At 38.2% G+C, this 18,873-nt stretch overlaps 1 protein-coding gene across 2 annotated transcripts; it reads left to right on the top strand.

The window, feature by feature from the left end:
* The first annotated feature begins 7,673 nt into the window (after nucleotides 1-7,673).
* Nucleotides 7,674-16,837, top strand: LOC134634977 (zinc finger protein 135-like). Of its 2 annotated transcripts, none has more exons than XM_063484493.1 (3): nucleotides 7,674-8,184; nucleotides 14,569-15,165; nucleotides 15,761-16,837. In XM_063484493.1, the coding sequence occupies exons 1-3, from the start codon at nucleotides 8,167-8,169 to the stop codon at nucleotides 16,334-16,336; spliced, it is 1,191 nt and encodes a 396-aa protein (XP_063340563.1). In that variant the 5' UTR covers nucleotides 7,674-8,166; the 3' UTR covers nucleotides 16,337-16,837. The 2 variants fall into 2 exon arrangements, with proteins under 2 accessions (XP_063340563.1, XP_063340562.1); XM_063484492.1 differs by having other exon boundaries at nucleotides 15,758-16,837.
* Nucleotides 16,838-18,873: the final 2,036 nt, after the last annotated feature.

The following is an 18,873-nucleotide window of genomic DNA, read 5'->3' as shown; positions in this document are numbered from 1 at the left end:
GAATACAAATGCTATATAGAATTGAGTATAATACAACGATGCCAGAAAGAGTATTGCACATAGTGTTATTGTGTTGGCACATGTGTGTGCTCGGTCAGTTGAAGTCTTTGTTGTGGAGTCTGACAGCAGTGGGGAGGAAAGACCTGCGAAATCATACGGTTACGGTGTAACTCTCTCCACACATTACATATTCTATATGTACGGGGTACGACCCCCCCTTGGTCGTGGCGTGTGGATATTTCTTTAAGACACTCCGGCACGCCCGGCTACGCCCCACAGCCCACGTATAAAACAGCTGTGCAGATGTGACACCGGTGATAGTTTGATCAGAACGTGTCTGCAAGCGGCCTGACAGTGGAGAGATAGTCTCTCACTTAGGCTTCGTTCACACTGCAAGCGAAAGTGCATCAAATCCGATATTTTTGACCCTATGCGACCCATATCCGATCATGGTATGACAGTGTGAACGGCACAAATCCGATATTTTCAAATCCGACCTGGGTCACTTTCGTATGTGGTACTGAATCCGATACATACCCGATGTTTTAGAAAGCGACTGCTGTTTGAACGGTCAGGTCGCATTAAATCCGTCTTTTAAGTCACTGACACGAGACAGACGGCAATTATCAGCGCCGGAGAAGCGCCCGATAAGACATCGCGAACGCTTCCTGGCCATCCAGTGAAGCTGTTGAGAAGACAACGTTGGAGAAACGTGAACATTTTATTTATACTTTATAATCTGCAGATTCTGACAGAAATCTGCAACTATCCTTTGAAGCACCGCTCCTCTAAAACAGCAATACGCATAATTATTAGGTTATTTACATTATTATGTAAATAACAAAATAACTTAAAGCAAAAATTAGGAAACGTGAAGTCCGAAGTCTTTATATTAAGGCCATCAGTCAAACAATACTGTTTGTTCTGGGTATAAACAGAGCGCATTGTGTGTGACGTCTTCTTTTGCGCATGCAGGCCGCTTTGAGCGTTCACACTAGAGAGCGTCTGCTGTCGCATTTTATTTGTAGTGTGAACAAGCAGACAAAAAATCGGATTTGAGCATTAAGACCTGCAGTGTGAGCCTAAGAGAACCGTTCTCTAGCCTATCAAGACTATCTGTCCACACCGTTACATATTCCACATGTCCCGATTCTAAGATACTGAGGAAAGGAACAAACCAACACTGGCTCAGAAGAGTTCAGTCAAACGATGATTTATTGAGTACACGCGTGTGAAGATGTATACTGCAACACATCAGCATAGATCTTCTCCGAACAACTCAATTCAGAATGGTTTTATTCATGTCAAGGTTCAACCCCTTCTGCGTCACAAATGAACATAATATGCCTCAGTTACAGTAAATCATCACTTAAAAATAGCTGAAATAGACAGATGTTCCTCTTTCTAGTACTTTCTTCCATACATGGTAATTAAACTCATTCTCCGAATAGTCCCTGAGGACTTTACACTTTCTTGACTCCTGTTCTGTCACTTGTTACTAGGCAAGCTCAACTGCAGTTAGAAGCTAAATGAATTCCAGGCCTTCGGCCTGGCCTATGTTTAAATCATATGTTTGTAAGCATGTATGCCTTTTTACCTCCTGTTGCTCCAAGTCACCTACAATAGATTGTGAAGACATTGCGCTTCACAAAGCTTGAAACCTTCAATAGACTGAGCATCAACTCTTATGAGCACAACATGCAATGTGTGTATACAATGATTATGGCTGCACCTGTAATAAAAATGTTAATCAGATGCCAGTAGCTTTAATAAACAGTGCAATGTTAATGATAAAGAATATATTGTAGCAGTAAAATAATTTCTTTCTTTCCACACACATGCATGGGGTAACTCTCTAAGACACTCCCGCGAGGAGACAGTGCACCGCTGGGAGTGAAGGTGCCAGGTCAGTGACAACGCACCAACAGAGACACCCCCCTGGTATGGAGGACCACAAGAGCCACGCACATCGAAATAAAAAATTCTGTGCTTAATTAATGAATTGTAGAATAAAATCTGCATTTGTAAATTCATTTTTGAATTCCAATTTAATAAACTGATTTTTAAAATGCTTTTTAATTCTTCATTTCAAAAATCTTTTTCGTATTCCACTTTAATTAACTGCATTTCAAAATCCTTTTCCTGTTCACTCAGGGATTAACATGTGGGCCGTTTATCAATGCCCAAGTACGCGAGTACGTACTCGCGTTCTCGGTGAGTACGTACTCGCCGAGAACGCACGGGAGTACGTACCCGCCGAGAACGCGAGCACGGACTCGTGATTTGTACAGTCGGAACACCAGCGTGCATGATGATGTCACAGGTCCGGAGTTTTTACTGCCGTCCCCTCTTAATTTAACTGTGAGTAACATGTTATGAAGCTTAACTTTAATCACAGCCAAACCGGTTTACTCAGGAACAAATAAAACACTGAAATAAACCAAAGATTAACATTTAGAAGTGATCTAAGTGACTTATATATCATTTTTAACCGCACTAGTGAAACCTCTAATAATAAAAATAGTGTACATGTACATACGTGTACATACCTTAATAAAAACAAGCAGGTGAGGTGTTAGAACGCTTTTATTTCTATTCTAGTGGACACTCAATACTATAGACAGCTGCTGGGGTTTCTTTAACCTGAGTAGTGAGAAGTCCGCGGGGGGGGGGGGGGGTGAAAACGATGTGCCAGGAGTCCGCTGTTGAGTTTTGAAATGCATTCTGGGATATATAGCTGTCCCAAGTCTACACCGATGCATGCTCGATAAAATGGGCGGATCGAGAACACATCCGGGACTTTTTCGCGTTCTCGGCGTGATGCGTACTTCGAATTGGAACAGTACTTGGTCTCCGACTGATGACGTATCACGAGTACACGAGAACGCAAGTACGCACAAGTACGCATATTGATATAAATGCTTTTTTATAATTAATTTGTTAGTACTTTTAGCTAAATTTTTTATCCATAAATGTAAGTTTACTAACAAAACACCATATTTCTGTCATTTTGTTAAGGATGTGGAAATGTACATAAAATCAATATCAGACTCCACCAACAAAAAGGCTCTCAAAACAATATATATCTGTGAATTTTTGCGTGTATTCATATAATTATTACCTTTTTCTTTTTACCCCTGGTTTTGTATGTTCATGTTCTGTTCTTTTGTATACTTCATCTGTTTGTATGTTGTATACTCTTTGTTTGTTAAATAAAGTTCTGTTAACAAAAAAAAAAAAAAAAAAAAAAAAAAGTACGCATATTGATAAACGCCCCCTGTGCACAAGAAAATGCTAACTTCCTGGTTTGAGACCGGATGTGGGGTTGTACATTTCCGGTAGCTTTACTTTGCGGTCAATAGCTACTGCGAAGATATACTCCAAAATCATGTCCAAAACTCGAAAACTGAAAGATCGCGTTAAGTTACAAAGAGCAGAAGGTGGGAACACTCACCACTGTTGTGTCATAAAAAATCTAATGATCAATTTTGACGTTTCAATAGTTTAGATCGATCAGTTGTTTACATCACTCAACACAAGCAGACAGTAGCGGTTTTAGATACGGGCGACACGGGCGGTTGCCCGGGGCGGCATCGTGGTGGAGGGCGGCATCACGGTCATCGGCAAAAAAAAAAAAAAATGCTCGTACTCATGCTGCCCCGACATCATGGCAGTGCATATTGGGAATGGCATAGGCACCGATCGGTTTTCTATCGCCCATTTGCTGGGAGTAAGGGCGCCCTCCGTTTGCGAGGTGCGCCTGCTGCTTGCGGCAAAGGGAGGAGAGGAAGGGGGCTGCGGGGATTCTCTGGCTGGCTGGAGCAGCATCTAATAACCAACTCGCAAAATAAAAACAAACCAACAAACACGAAAACACCAGACATTATGAGACAGACTTAGAATTTGCACCGATGTTTTTCTATACACGAAAAGTGAGCGCGAGAGCCCTCGATGCGCCTGCTCGCTGTTGAAGTCAAAGTAAACTTTATTGTCATCTCCGCTACATACAGTCCAGTATATAGAGAGACCAGACGACGAGGCTCCAGTTACAGCAGTGCACGTAAACGAACAATAAATATTTAAGAGTAAAAAAATAAATATACACTTTAGGACTAGGGGTAAAGGGATCAATAACAATTTAAATGTATATTTTATATTTTGTTGATTTAAAGTCTCACACACAACCCGTTTTTAAAGTTTTAAAAAAGAGAAAAGAAGAGGAGGAGTGTAGTGACTTCCACAGTCGCTAGAGGCCGGGGATTGAGCCTGCCTATTTGCCTGACGCGCTGTCAACTTTACGCAATAATGCGAGAGGTGCAATTGCTTGCTTGTTTATTAAAGTGCTTGAAAAGTTTACAGAGCAATGTGATCGGCTTGCGATTCAAACTCTTAAAACATCACAGGCTCTAATGCAACAAGGGGAAAATCGTTGTGCTGCAGTCAACAAAAACTAGGGCTACCCAGCCCTCCTCTCTGTCAAAATCAAACCAGTGAAAGACAGACTGACACGCCCTCTTAATGTCACCGCTAGCACCCACGTGACTCCCGTTACGCATCACCATAGCAACCAAACAAATGAAAACCCAGTGATCATTAAAATTCAATACATTTAATTATGGCTCCTACAAGGAGAAACGAGCAAAAGATACAGGTAAGCAGCTGTGTGATTGGATAATGGCAGGTCATGTATCCTAAAACATTAAGAATCAGAATACTAAAAATTATGGTTTGATGTAAATAAATTATCTTTGAATCGGACAAAAACGAAATTCATGATATTTGGCAATCGTGTAAAGGAGGATGAAGTCATTATGTCCATTGATGGAGAACTGATTGAAAGAGTTACTGAATTTCGTTTTTTGGTGTAATAGTAGATGAAAATTTGACGTGGAAATCACATATTGAGTATATTAGAAAGAAGATGGTTAAAAACATTTATATTTTGGGAAATGTAAGAGATTTATTAGACTATAAAACAATGCGCATTTTATATTTTTCATTGTTTTTTGTCATATTTTAGTTACTGTATTGAAGTCTGGGGGAATACATATGAGAATACTATAAAACCTCTAAACTTATTACAGAAGAAAGTGATACGAATGATTCATAATGTTAAATATAGAGAACATACAAATAAATTATTTATAAAATCGAAATTATTAAAATTAGGAGATTTAGTGAAATTACGGACACTATTAATTATGTTTAAAGCTAAAAATAATATTTTGCCCTTTAAGTTACAAAGAGTATTTTTATTGTGTTCAGGGGGAGAAGATAGCAGAAGGAAATTTTATTTTAAGCATCAGTTAGCTAGGACTACACAAAGATTAATTAGAGTCCAACGGTTAGGGGTATTCGACTGTGGAACTCTCTTCATTATAATTTAAAAAATTGTATAAATTTACATTGTTTTAAAAAGTGTTACATGCTTAAAACGATAACTCAATATGAAGAATGTGAATGAAAATGGAGTTCATTGAAAAAGGGTCCATTATAATTTTTTGCTTTATTTATTTTAATATTTTTCTCCTTGTTACTATGTGGAGTGGTATATTCTGATTGTAAATTTGTATATTCTGATTGTAAATTTGTTGTTTGGTTTGGGTTGAGACCGTAGATAAATGTTAATGTTAGTTTGTTCCCTGATTTTTGGTGCCCACTTGTAATATAAGTTGGATTGTAGATAGGGGGCAGGGTTTAATAAGAATATTTTCTTCTTCCTGCTCCTTTTCACACATGGTTGTAGTGCTTTATTGATAGAAAGTGTGGTTGGTTTGTTTGAACTGTTGTACCAAGTGTGAAATAAAAATAAATAAATGAAATGAAATGAAATATCTGCATCGATCTGCCCACCCTTGTCTCCTGGATCGTAGATGAGATCAGCGTGAACCACGTGGGTCTTGTAATATTTAAAGAAATTAGGTCACTGCTGAACTGTATCTAACCATCATCCTTAACATTACATTAATTATCATTTCATCAAAGTGTTTATTGAAGCTGCTGGCATTATGTTATAAGTTATATTATAGGGGTTATCATAATCAAATATTAACATGTTTATTACAGGTGCAGTTATAACTACTTTAAAATGATTGAGTTAATATATATATATCATAACTCAGAGCCTGAGTATATTGTTACAGTAAAATAGTAGCTGAGCAAAGGCCTGAATGTATTCAGCTTCTTGTGGTATTTGAGTTTGCTTAGTTACAGGTGACGAAAGGATGTCCAGTCCATGGGGACCTCAAAGGCCTGAGATCTTCACCATATTTGGATGGATGGGGAACTTCTGTGTCTGCAGTTATCTCTTAAAATACATGGATGTTCTGTACATGCAAATTATGTGACTGTAAACGCAAGAGGGGGCGTTACAATACCCTGATGGGATAAAAGTAATCTAGAGTGTATTTTGGGTAGAGATGTACAACTGATGTTTTGCAGTTTGCACCTCTCCACGCTGCGTGCATTCATTAAAATCAATTGTTTGACCGACCTCTTCTGGACCATCATTGTTTTACTCTCGTCCTCAATTTCGAACCCGTAACAGTCTCTGCTCCCTGATCTGTTTCCTGTGTTTTGGAAAGAGTTCCAGCTTCATCACGGAGTTTCTCTCGGTTTGTGGGCTCATCTAAAGGTAAGCACCGAGCTAACTTTACTGTGAGTTCAGTTCATGTTGAGTTTAGCTCCTGAATGAGGTCTTCTGCTGCTCTCCTTGGTGTCTGTTCACAGTTTATTGTGAACACGTTGAGAGAAGAGTGAGAGAGTGTTTGGAGAAAAACACCAACTAATCATTAGCTCAGCATGCTGGGAGAAGTTGAGCGTTTGCTGGCAGAAAGTTGGAGCAGAAAAGTCTTTTCATTGTCCCTGCAGCTGTTTTTCTGCATGCACCAAACCTCTACAGCCTCATTTCTATTTGAAGTGATAACAGGAAATGGATGAGAGCGATCTGCTGCAGTATCAGGGTCACAATAAACTTTATTGTCCAGCAACTGTGGATGAACAAATGAGAGGAAGTGAACTCCTACAAAGTCTCATTTTAATGAGTCTGGCTGCTGTAAAGTGATGCACAGGAAGATGTTAACAAAAACTAATGAAACAGAGATGAAAGTAAACAGTGTTCATATTTGAAAGCACAGAGAATAAAAATATATTGTGCTGGTTAATGTGCAGCTCTTGGTGATTTGGTGAAATCTTGTTTTTAATCATGTTGTGGATTGAATGTTGGGTTTTATTTTATTTTATCTACAGAAGTTTTTCCCTCTTGTGATCATTCAGATTGATTTGTTGGGTTGACTTGAATCATTTGAAGGTTTAAAGCTGCACTTCCCCCAAAAAGAATAAAGTATAATCGTGAAGAATGTAATAATGTCTTCCTGTGTCAAACACAGCTGCAGTCAAAGCAGGAAGGAAAGCACTGAAACCACTGATCAAAGCTCGTTAATCAATGGCCATGATTACCGTTCACAGTGAGTGAGTCGCGACAATCACAGCATTTGATCAATGAGCTTTAATCAGTGGTTGTTGGGGAATGGTGGAAGTGGTGGGACTGGGGGGCTGAAGGAGTTGAAAGTGTGGGGTGGGGGAGTAACAGGTCTGTCCCTGTTTGTGGAAACCACAGGAGGAGCTGTTCAGGCTGTTGGCTGGGTGTGAATTGTTGATGGAGTCCTTAAACTTGTAGTTGCTGTTTTCCAGACTGAAGCAGAGTCGTTAGCTGAAAACTGGTTTTAGAGGTTCATTCAGGACACCTTCTCAGGCTCTTACAGCCTTACCTGTATCATAACAAAGTGTATAAACCCCAATCCACCTTTAACATGGTCCTTCTCCCAAACCTTCAAATATGACTTTCTGGCCCTGTCATAGTAAAGGGCTGCTTAGAATATTAGAGCCAATGTCACAAAGTTCCTCCTGAAGTATAAGTGAGTGAGAGAGTTTCCTCACTTTGCAGCACAACACGTCTCACAAGATTTCTACAACCAATCAGAGTGAAATTTGTACTTTGTGTTGTCAGATGAACATATGAGACACTTTGACTCTTCAGTGCAGTGTGGAGCCTAACAAAGATCTGTTTTGTGTCCCAGCTGATCAGCAGGAGGAGAAGAGTCTGACAGAGCAGCAGAGGAACATTTTCAGCCATCTGGACTCAGCTGAGTCACTACAGAGGAAACAATGAGCTCAACACAGAAGGTGAGGAAAATATCACAGTTTCACCAAATAATCAGTCACATCTAAAACTCTCATACTCCCAACCTGTTATATGACTGTGTTGAAAAGCTTTGAGTAATGAACCTTTTTCAATACAAGCTTCAGTGTTTCAGAAAGCTTCATTTGGCCATCACTGATATAAATAATATTATAGAAATTATCAGAGGAGGCAAAACTACATTCTATACTTAAGTAGAAGTACAGATGTTAGTGTTTAAAAAACACTTCAGTAAAAGTATTCATTCAACTTCTTTACTTAAGTAACAGTGAAAAAGTACGGGCTCTGAAATGTAATCAGAGTAAGAAAGTAAAAGTAGCTCCTTGATGAACATTTTTACCACATTTTTTTTATCCAAAGCTAACTGAACCTTGTGCTTTATTAATGTAATAATAAAATAAGATTAGTAAATGAGGTACAAACTATTTATTTCTAATAAAGGTACTCTGTTTGAATCAGTTAAGTAGAAAATGAAGGAAAATAAAACATATGTGTATTTTCTGTTGCCTACACTGTAGAGGGTGACTTTGCCTCTAAACAGGAACATGAGCAGGGAAGAGGTTAAAGTGGGATTGAGCAGGTGGGAACCCTAAAATCAGCTGTAGTGGCTCAGCGTGGGGAAAAGAATCACAGCTCACAATAATTTCTATTGAGAGCTCCAGTAGATTTTCTTAAAGTACAGGCTGTGATCAGCTGACCTGCTGCTCTCTGTGGATGTACACAACTGAATTCAACCAGATGTCAGCAGATGTTTCATGAGCTGTCCTGGCTGATTTCCATCCTCTACACTGACAGTACACTGTCTTTATATTAGACACTATACTGTTGGTATGAAGGTGGAACTCAGTGAATGAATGTCAGCATCATGAGCTTCAGTTTAAATGAATCTCTGCTACACTTGATGTAATCTAACTCTGACATGAGCACCACAGTCACTGTGCACCAGTCACACACTGTTCTTTACTTTAAATCCATCACAGTTCAGCAAACTAACCTGCAGAGGATCTTCATGCAGTCTTTAAATAACACAGTTAGTCTGCCTCAGATTGTTTTGCAGCATGTTTCAGGATAATATATATATTTCTCTTCCTGTGATGTGCAGCAGCTGGACCTTTAGCCAGCAATTTTTTTTTTTTTTAACATTTATTTATTAGTTTTAACCAGTTTTACATGGTGCACCGTGAGCATTAAAATAAATAAATAAATAAATAGATAATAATAAAGTATAAAAAAAGTAAAATAAAATAAATAAATAAATAAAAACAAAACCACAACAACAACAGAAACAACATACGGTAGTAATAGAAACAAAAACAAAACAAACCATAACAAAAGGGAAGGACAGATATACAAATCAAGTTAGAGTTTCAGGCTGTTAAGTCCACAGTGTATACGTTGCCGTTCTCCAGAAAGTTGTAGAATTTTGACCATATAGCCTAAAACTTGTCCAGTTTATTTCTTAATGCATAAGTTATTTTCTCCATAGATAGTATAGATGTCAGTCCATTAAGCCATTGAGATAGTCCACATATTTTTTGATTTTTCCAACACATAGCAATACACCGCTTGGCTTCCAAAAGTCCAATCGTTAACAGAGCTCTATTGTTTGCAGCAGGTACAAAATTATTCGGGTATATATTTAAAATACATATTTTAGGATGAAGTGGAATCACATCACCAATAATTTGATTCAACAGATTTATTACCTTTTCCCAAAAGATTTTCACATGTGGACACTCCCATATACAGTGAAATAAAGTGCCCCTGTCCACTCCACACTTAATACAGGTGTCTGGGATGTTTGAATTAAAATAATGCATTTTTGACAGAGTAAGATATTATCTTGTCTTCATTTATATTGAAGTATTCGAGATTGCACATTAATTGTCTGACTCTGGGCTAGAGCAGGGCGATATGACCAAAAATATTTATCACGATATACATTTGAAAATTTGCAATGACGATATAACTGGCGATATAATTGACACTAGACAAAATACTTTACAACTCCACAACTTTATTAGTGCAAAAAAAAAAAAAAAAAAAATCAAGGTATTTTCACTTAAACAAGCAGCTGTTTTTTTATGTGCATTAAAGTTATATAAAGATTTAACAGTGCAAATGCAAAATCCTTGCTGACAGTTTAACCAAAAGGCATTTCCAGTGGAAATTGGCCGACATATCCTCAGCATAACCATGTATAATATCCACAAAACTTAAAAAGAGGTTATACGCACACAATACGGTAATATTATGTTGAAGCACAGTACGTATCACTCCGCGCGAGGCTCCTGCCTACGATAGCCGTAATGCTCCGACAATCCATTAAGCGGTGCGGCTTCGTAGCTTAGCAAAGTCGTACTAAAACATTTGACAGATTTTCCAGCGCCCTGTACCACATAAAATCGTTTCGAGGTCAGTAAACACAACCAGAATTCATACATAAGGCACACGGGATTATAAGGGGCACTGTCGATTTTCAGAAAAATCAAAGGATTGATTTTAAGTGTGCCGTATTTTCCAAAAAACGACGGCCCGCTAGCATGCGCTACCAAAAATAGTGCTTTGTTGTGTATCTGACGGACGAAAGCTAAACCAGTTCCACACCACTGAAGTTGCAGCATTTTTACAAACCAATTCTGGTTCATCTGTTTCATTCACCGATCCACTTTCGCCCTTCTCATTCTGTGTTGCCGCCATGCTTTTTCCGCCATGTGCGTATGAAAACAAAGGCACTGCGCATGCGCGTTTTACCCATATTCTATCGCGATATTTCATTTTCTTATCGTTGCCCGACATTATACCGGTATTACCGTGAACGGTATGATATGGCCCAGCCCTACTCTGGGCCAAGGAGCATGATTTATACCACTCATCATCAGATATATCCGTTTGCAAATCATTCCTCCAAGCCTCTAAAATAGACTGTGTTGATTCTTTGGAATTTTCCATAAATAATTTGTACAATGCAGAAACTTGGCCTCTCCCATTTAGATGCTTTATAACTGTGTTCTCTAGAGAGGAGTAGGTGGGGATTTCTAAGCTGTTACCTTGTGTGGTTAAGATAAAATTTCTTACTTGAAGAAATTTAAAAAAAAATGCTTAACAGGAATAGAAAAAGTACTTCTAAGTTGTTCAAAAGACATAAGCGTATTATTCCTAAATATATCAGACACTTTTCTTATACCTTGATCAAACCAAAATTTGAAACCTGCATCCGCCCTACCAGGAAGAAAGTTGTTATTTCCAAATATCGGAGTAAACCTAGACAGTTGTAACATTTCTCCCAAGTAGTTATGTATTTCAAACCAGATCATTATAGTGTTTTTTTAAAAAGGGGTTCTTAGTTTGCTTATTTAGTGTCTTCCTGTCGGCTGAGTAAAGATATAAGTTAGGGGGAATTTTGATTTCTGTAGACTCCATAGAAACCCACACTGGAATTTGCTCATTAACAAAATAAAACATTGCCGCTCTGATTTGAGCAGCCCAGAAGTACCACTTTAAATTTGAAAGTTGTAAACCCCCTCTTTCATAAGGAAGGTATAATAATGAGATTCTGAGTCTTGGTCTTCTGTTATTCCAAATAAAGTTTCGGAATAGTTTTTGCAAATCTAAGAAGAAAGAGTTTGGTGGAGAGAGAGGTATTGATTGAAAAAGGTAAAGATATTTTGGCAAAATGGACATTTTTAGTATATTAATACGACCAATTAAAGATATAGGTAGTTTCATCCATCTGTTTAGAAGTGTAGTAACTGACGTCGTTAAGGAATTATAATTGGATGCCAGAATATTTTCAATTGAGTGAGTTAATTTCACACCCAGATAAGTAAACCCATGTTCAGATAGCAGAAAGGGAGTATTGATTGGAGGATTTTGTCGTTCATTTTTATTCAAAAGTAATATTTCGGATTTATCAAAATTTATTTTATACCCCGAAAATGTACTAAATGTGTTAATGAGACTTAATATGGATGGTATTGATTTGTTTAAATTAGTGCAGAACAGGATCACATCATCTGCATATAGGGCAATACGGTGGTCAACATTGCCTACTTTAATTCCTGATATGTTTTTATGATTCCGGATTGCCATTGCAAGAGCATCAATTGCCAAAGTGAACAAGAGAGGCGACAAGGGGCACTCTTGTCTAGTTCCACGATATAATCTGAATGGTGCGGAAAAAAGACCATTAGTTAAAATCTCTGCTTGGGGGTTGGAGTATATCAATTGAATCCATTTAAAAAATCTATTTCCAATACCAAACTTTTCCAAAACTTCAAATAAGAATGGCCATTCGATCCGGTCGAAGGCTTTTTCCGCATCCATTGAGATTAACACATTGTCTCTGGTCTCTTTTTTCTCATAAATGATATTCATGACCCTCCGTATATTGTGAAACCCCTGCCTCCCCTGGATAAAGCCATTCTGGTCTGAATGAATCATTTTAGGCAAAAGTGTCTCTAATCTCATAGCTAATAGTTTGGAAAGTATCTTGTAATCATAATTCAACAGTGAAATTGGTCTATAAGAACTACAATGTGTTGCTGGCTTATTAGGTTTCAGTAGCAAAGTAATTGTTGCAACATTAAGTGAAGGGGGGAGAGACCCAGATTCAAATGATTCCTGATACATATCCAATAAAGGCCGGATTAATTTATCTTTAAATATTTTAACTATTTCTATTGGTATTGCGTCAGGTCCAGGAGTTTTACCCCCTTTCATGTTCCTTATAGCATTAGTAATTTCTTCTACTGTTATATAAAGCTCTAGTTCATCCATGTCGTTTTCTGGTAGTCTAGGAAAATGCAGCTGATCCCAAAAAAATTTTTGTTTTGATGAAAATGACTTTAAATGTTCAGTTTTGTATAGCTGTTTATAAAAAATACAAAAAGAATCATTACTATGTTTAGGGTCAGCTGTGATCTGTCCTTCATCTGTAATTATAGAGTTTATTGTTCTTTCAGCCTGGGCCTGTTTAATACGCCAAGCCAGTATTTTACATGCTTTTTCACCCTGTTCATAATATGACTGTTTCAGTCTTAGTAAACGTTTAGTAGCTTTATTTAATGACAAAATATTAAATTTAGCTCTGAGTTTATTTAACTCTAGAATTGGAGCATTAGATTTGGATATAAATATCTCTTCCTCAATATCTTTTATCTTTTTCTCCAAAAGAACCAGTTCCATCCTAGATGCTTTATGTTTAAAGCTTGTAAAACTGATCATTTGCCCTCTCAGGAAAGCTTTAAAGGCCTCCCATTTTATAGTCGCCGTAGTTTGAGTAGTGTTATGAGCAAAGTAATAATCTATTTGCTTTCCAATGTATTCTAAGAATTCTGGATCCTTTAACCAGAAAGATTGCAGTCGCCATCTAGTGGTAAATAATGGTAAGTTAGGTAAATTTAGTTGAAGCGAAACGGTAGAGTGATCTGATATGACAATACTATCATACCAGGATTTAGTTACCATGGGTATCAAAGATGCAGAAAGTAAGAAATAGTCAATTCTGGAAAAAGTGCCATAAGTGCTAGAGTAGCAGGAAAAAGTAATCTTATCTGGGTGCATATTTCTCCAAACATCAAATAAATTAAGTTCAGTCATAAATTGTAGTATTTCCTTTCTAGACTGCTTATGAGCTGAATCGACCCCACTTGATTTATCAACACTAGGATAAAGCGTGCAGTTAAAATCTCCCCCAATAACGAGATATCCCAAAAGTGGTGCAAGGGACAAAAAAAGATTTCTAAAAAATGATGGATTGTCATTATTGCATCCATAAATATTAACCAAGTTCAATTTGAGTGAGGCTATCTCACATTGAACAATAAGATATCTGCCATAACTATCACTAATAGTGTTAACAAATGGTACTGAGTTATGAATTAGTGTAATTATGCCTCTGGATTGAGAATTATATGAAGCATGAAAAACATGACCCGGTCAACGTCTCCTTACTCTAACAACGTTATCAGCAGTTAGGTGGGTCTCTGGTAGAAATATTACTTGGGCTTTAATTTGTCTAATTCGATTCATAACTTGTTTCAGTTTAACCAGTTTATTCAACCCTCGAACATTCCAGGAGGTTATATTCAGTTCAGGAGCTGTCGGCATTTATAATAGGAAAGATGTAGACATGTACAAATCTTAGCCAGCAATTTCATTTTATGAAAACAAAGTTGCATGCCAGCAACACACTGATGTAATGTGTTACTACTACCAGCAGGTGGGGATAAGAGACCTTTAAGGTGTTTGGTGCCACACTCCACCTTCAGGTTTAAAACTAGTGTTAACTGAGGAAGTTTGAAGGTTCAGTTTTTTCCACGAATGCATTTCACTCACTGTCTCTGTTTGTATCTCTGTCACTGCAGGACCAACATGGAGCGAGAAGTCAGCGCTCTCAGGAGGCCGACAAACCTCACAGAAGAAAGGGAGAGAAAACATACACCTGTGACGAGTGTGGGATGGGTTTTACTTCGAAGGATTCACTAAAACGTCATCAGGTCATCCACACTGGAGAGAGACCGTTCAGCTGTGACTTGTGTGGAAAGTCTTTTTCCTTGAAGGGTTCCCTAAAAAGACACCAACTCATCCACAGTGGAGTTAAAGCGTACAGCTGTGATCAGTGTGGCAGAGCTTTTACTCAAAGTAGCAGCTTACAGAAGCATCTAGTTACCCACTCTGGAATTAAGGCATACAGCTGTGACATTTGTGGAAAAAGCTTCAGCCGGACAGGGAACCGAAATACACACCTACGCATTCACACCGGACATGATGTGTACTGCTGTGAACAGTGTGGCAAATACTTTGCTACAGACGCACAGTTACAACAACACATGTTTACCCACACTGAGGAGAGACCTTATAAATGTGACCTGTGTGAGAAGACTTTTAAGTCTCCACATTACCTGAGGCATCATCAACAGATCCACACCAGAAAGAGACTCTACAAGTGCAGTTACTGTGAGGTATGTATTTTTATGTTTATCTTGTCATTTTAGCCTGACTGTTTGGAACAACTCTGCTCATTAAGCTGTGTTAGCATGTTAGCATTTCCACTGCATGGAAAAGCAGCTATAATAATGGTATTGTAGTATTGTAGCAGTAGTATCAATGCTTATTTATAACTTTAGTACTCTTAGACATTAGTGTTAAAAAATACTAATTTAATATTATAATTGCAGTGTCATGGGGGTAGTAGTGTTATTCCTGTGTCCCAGTCAGCTGAGTGTTATAACTGCACAGTTACAGTGTTATTAATGCAGTATTAAATTAGTTTTACTGCAGTATTACATTAGTAGTTTAACACTGTGTTGGTACCATGCAAATATTAGCAAAGAAGTACTTTAGTGTCAGTCACATGTTGCTGTAACATGAAACAAGTATTACTGTAGTATTATGGTGGTAGTATTGTAGTTATTGCAGCCCAGTAAACTGAGTTTTTTAACTGAATCAGTAAAATGTAATTGGACTTCTGCAGAGATGCTCTTTATTTCAGGCGACGTTCAGGATAAAAAATGTTGAATGACTGACTTACACTGTCTTTGTGTCTTTGTTTAGGAGCAGAGCGACACAGATGGATCCAGTTCTCAACCCTGTCATCACTGTGGTGGTGGGAAAGACTTTCGTTGTGACTTTTGTGGAAAAACTTTCAGTTGGCAAAAGACCCTAAAAACACATCAATGTAAACACACTGGAGACAAACTGAAAAACTGCAACTACTGCAAAGAATGTGGGAGAAGCTTCACCACATCAAGTGGATTAAAACAACATGAACTCATTCACAGTGAGGTTAAAAAGTACGTCTGTGATCAGTGTGGGTCATCTTTCATTACTGCAGGTCACCTTAAAACACACAAACGAGTCCACACAGGAGAGAAACCATACAATTGCAGACACTGTGACAAAAGCTTCTCACGATCAGATCCTCGGAGCCGTCATGAACGTACACACATTGAAGGAAACTACAGCTGTGACCAGTGTGACAAGAGCTTCAGGAATCTCAGTTCATACTCCGAACACAAACGATCCCACGTTAATAATAAACTGTTTCACTGTTACCAATGTGCCAAAACATTCACTAAATTATCTGCTCTGTGCAAACATCAGTGTGATCACTCAGGGCTGGAATCACAGTGAATATGAAGAGACAGAAAGATCCTCTTCTGGTTTCAAGGTCAGACTCAAAACTTATGAGATCAGGCTCCACAGAGTTCAGATTGAATCTCCTGTAAAGATCTGATGAGGCAACTATTAATGAAAATGGTTCTCTAGTCTCATTTTAAGGTTTCTAAACTGTTCTGCTTTAGTGTTCATGTCGAGTGGTTCGCTTTGTTCCAGCAGTTGGATGAAGAAGTTTGAGCTGTGATTTCATTTCCTGTATTTCAGAGTAAAGACTGAAGTGACAAATGGAAACATGTTTACAGTCAGATGAACTGTTTTCAGTGGCACATATGGAGGTTTATCAGAGGAGGAGACTTGGCTGTTCTCCACTCACACTGAACAGGGTTCCTGCAGCTTATTAAAAATCTGACCTGAAAGTTATTAAAAATTTCCTTGTAACATTAAACATAAGCTTATTTAATAACGTGGATCTCTTTTTATCCAGATTTTTATTCAGAGGCAGCAGCTGTGGTAAGAATTGACCCGGATCTTTACAGATCTTACAGTTTAGTATCAAGTTCATTTTCTTGTTGATGCAGAGAATTTAGATATTTTTAGACAATCCCATAAAAGATGCATGTAAGTGCCATCTGTTGTTTTAAATTTGAGAAAAAAGGTTGAAAGATCTTTAAAATCTTTTATTTTTCCTTAAACTTGTTGTAGGTATTAAAACTTATGATTTTGTGTTTTAAGATGTCCAAACAATTAATTTTGGGAATTTTTTAAAGTTGTGGTTTCATTTGCTCAAAGTTCATCAACGTTTTCCTCATACAAGGTGGGATGGATCCATGCTTTTATGCTGTTTAAGACAAATTCTGAAAGCTGAACGTTGCAGAGATTGAGACCCATTAGACCAGGCAGCATTTTTCAATCTTCTATTTTCCTGAGCTGTAGCCTCAGTTTCACTGGAAGTTGAACCCAAGTACGGTCTTCAGCTGTGGACTGGTCCATGGACCCGCCTGTCCTCCAGGAACACAGGTACACATCCTGGACAGGGAGGAACGCTGGTTTGAGACCAGAGTCAAGGAGGCCATTTACGTCAAAAGGGAAAGACTCTGAATCAAGGAGGGGTCCTAAGAGTACATTTATTTCCTTTGCAACGTCCATTTAAATTTCCATTTAAACATAGACAACAAGTAAGTAGACTAAGCACAGTAGGAAATGGTTTGCCCCTTCTCATCAGCAACACCTGGACAGAATTACCCTTGACCTTAAATAACCCCGTACCTACCTCTGCCATAACCAGTACATAAAATGAAATACAACCCTCTAGTGGTAAAAGACAGGGAAATAAGAAAAATGGCTCCTACACACCAGCTCCTAATTACATGAGGCAGAGGACATAGCAATTATTGAACTTGAAGGAGCCATGATGAATTCAGCTTTATTGTGTGATAAGAACAAGTAGTCTGATGTCCTGTAATCATGATGACGCTAAAATTTGAGATAAAATAAATAAAATAAGTTTTTGTACAAAGTATCGGTTCAGTATCGTCGATACCACCCTGAATTTTACTTGGTATCGGATCAGAAAGGAAATTAGTGGTATCGCACATCACTAGTCATGATACATCAATACAATATGCATAATAGGGCAAATCATGTTTAATTTATACATCATTCTACCAGTAATCTAGTTCATCCGTTTGTAGCTTCACAAAACTAAACAAAAATGAATTTTTGCCACAGGTTTTTCAATCAATTTTGTTAATTTTGTTTCCAAATAAGAGAGGCCAGACCTTTCTTATCCTCTTTGTTTAATCTGGACCTTGAGACAGCTAAGAGCTTTTGATCCACAGACTTCAGTGATCTTGAAGGAGCGAACCAATTTAAAAGATCAGAAAGGTATGAGGGTGCTAACCCATGCAACGCCTTAAAAACACATAATAAAATCTTAAAATGAATTCAAAACCTAACTCGCAGCCAGTGTAAGGATGCCAGTATGGGAGACTCGGTTGCATAAGATAAGATAACCTTTATTAGTCCCACGCGTGGGAAATTTGTTTTGTTACAGCAGTGGACAGTGCAAAGTTGCATAGAAAATTTTGAGAAAAAACACTGGAATAATATATCCATAAGATACTGTAACCTGTGGCACGCGTGCCACAGGTTAACTGATGGCACGACCATAGCTGGACTGGCCATCGGGCATACCAGGCATTTGCTTGGTGGCCCGATGCTTTGTTTTTGTTTTGTTTTTTTTGTAACTGTATAAACAATGAAAGGTGGTGGATTGGCCAGATGCTGGCCGGTGTGTAAAAATAACTCAGTTGTTTGGTGGTGGCTATGGCAGAGCTTCCTCAGATTCAATAAAATTAACAAGTGGTGGAGGCCAGCAGGTGGATGAGGGAGAGGGGAGGCAGGAGGAGAGACCCGAGGCGGCCACCGGTCCGAGTGTCAGGTGAACTGAACTTCAGGTAAGAAGTTATGACCTGCAGTCTATCTGGGTCAGATATAAACCAAGTTTAGGTGGAGTTTATTTTCGTTGTGCTGACTTTTTACAGTCAGTTACA

Source organism: Pelmatolapia mariae, linkage group LG9 (assembly GCF_036321145.2).
Source record: "Pelmatolapia mariae isolate MD_Pm_ZW linkage group LG9, Pm_UMD_F_2, whole genome shotgun sequence".
Lineage (NCBI taxonomy): Eukaryota > Metazoa > Chordata > Actinopteri > Cichliformes > Cichlidae > Pelmatolapia > Pelmatolapia mariae.
Note: the sequence above shows the minus strand (reverse complement) of the source record. Positions and strands in the feature narration are given on the sequence as shown.

Bases quoted from the DNA above. Each gene is read 5' to 3' on its own strand.
- LOC134634977 (XM_063484492.1), top strand. The intron at 15,166-15,757 runs GTATGTATTTTT...GTCTTTGTTTAG, and splicing joins ACAAGTGCAGTTACTGTGAG to GAGCAGAGCGACACAGATGG.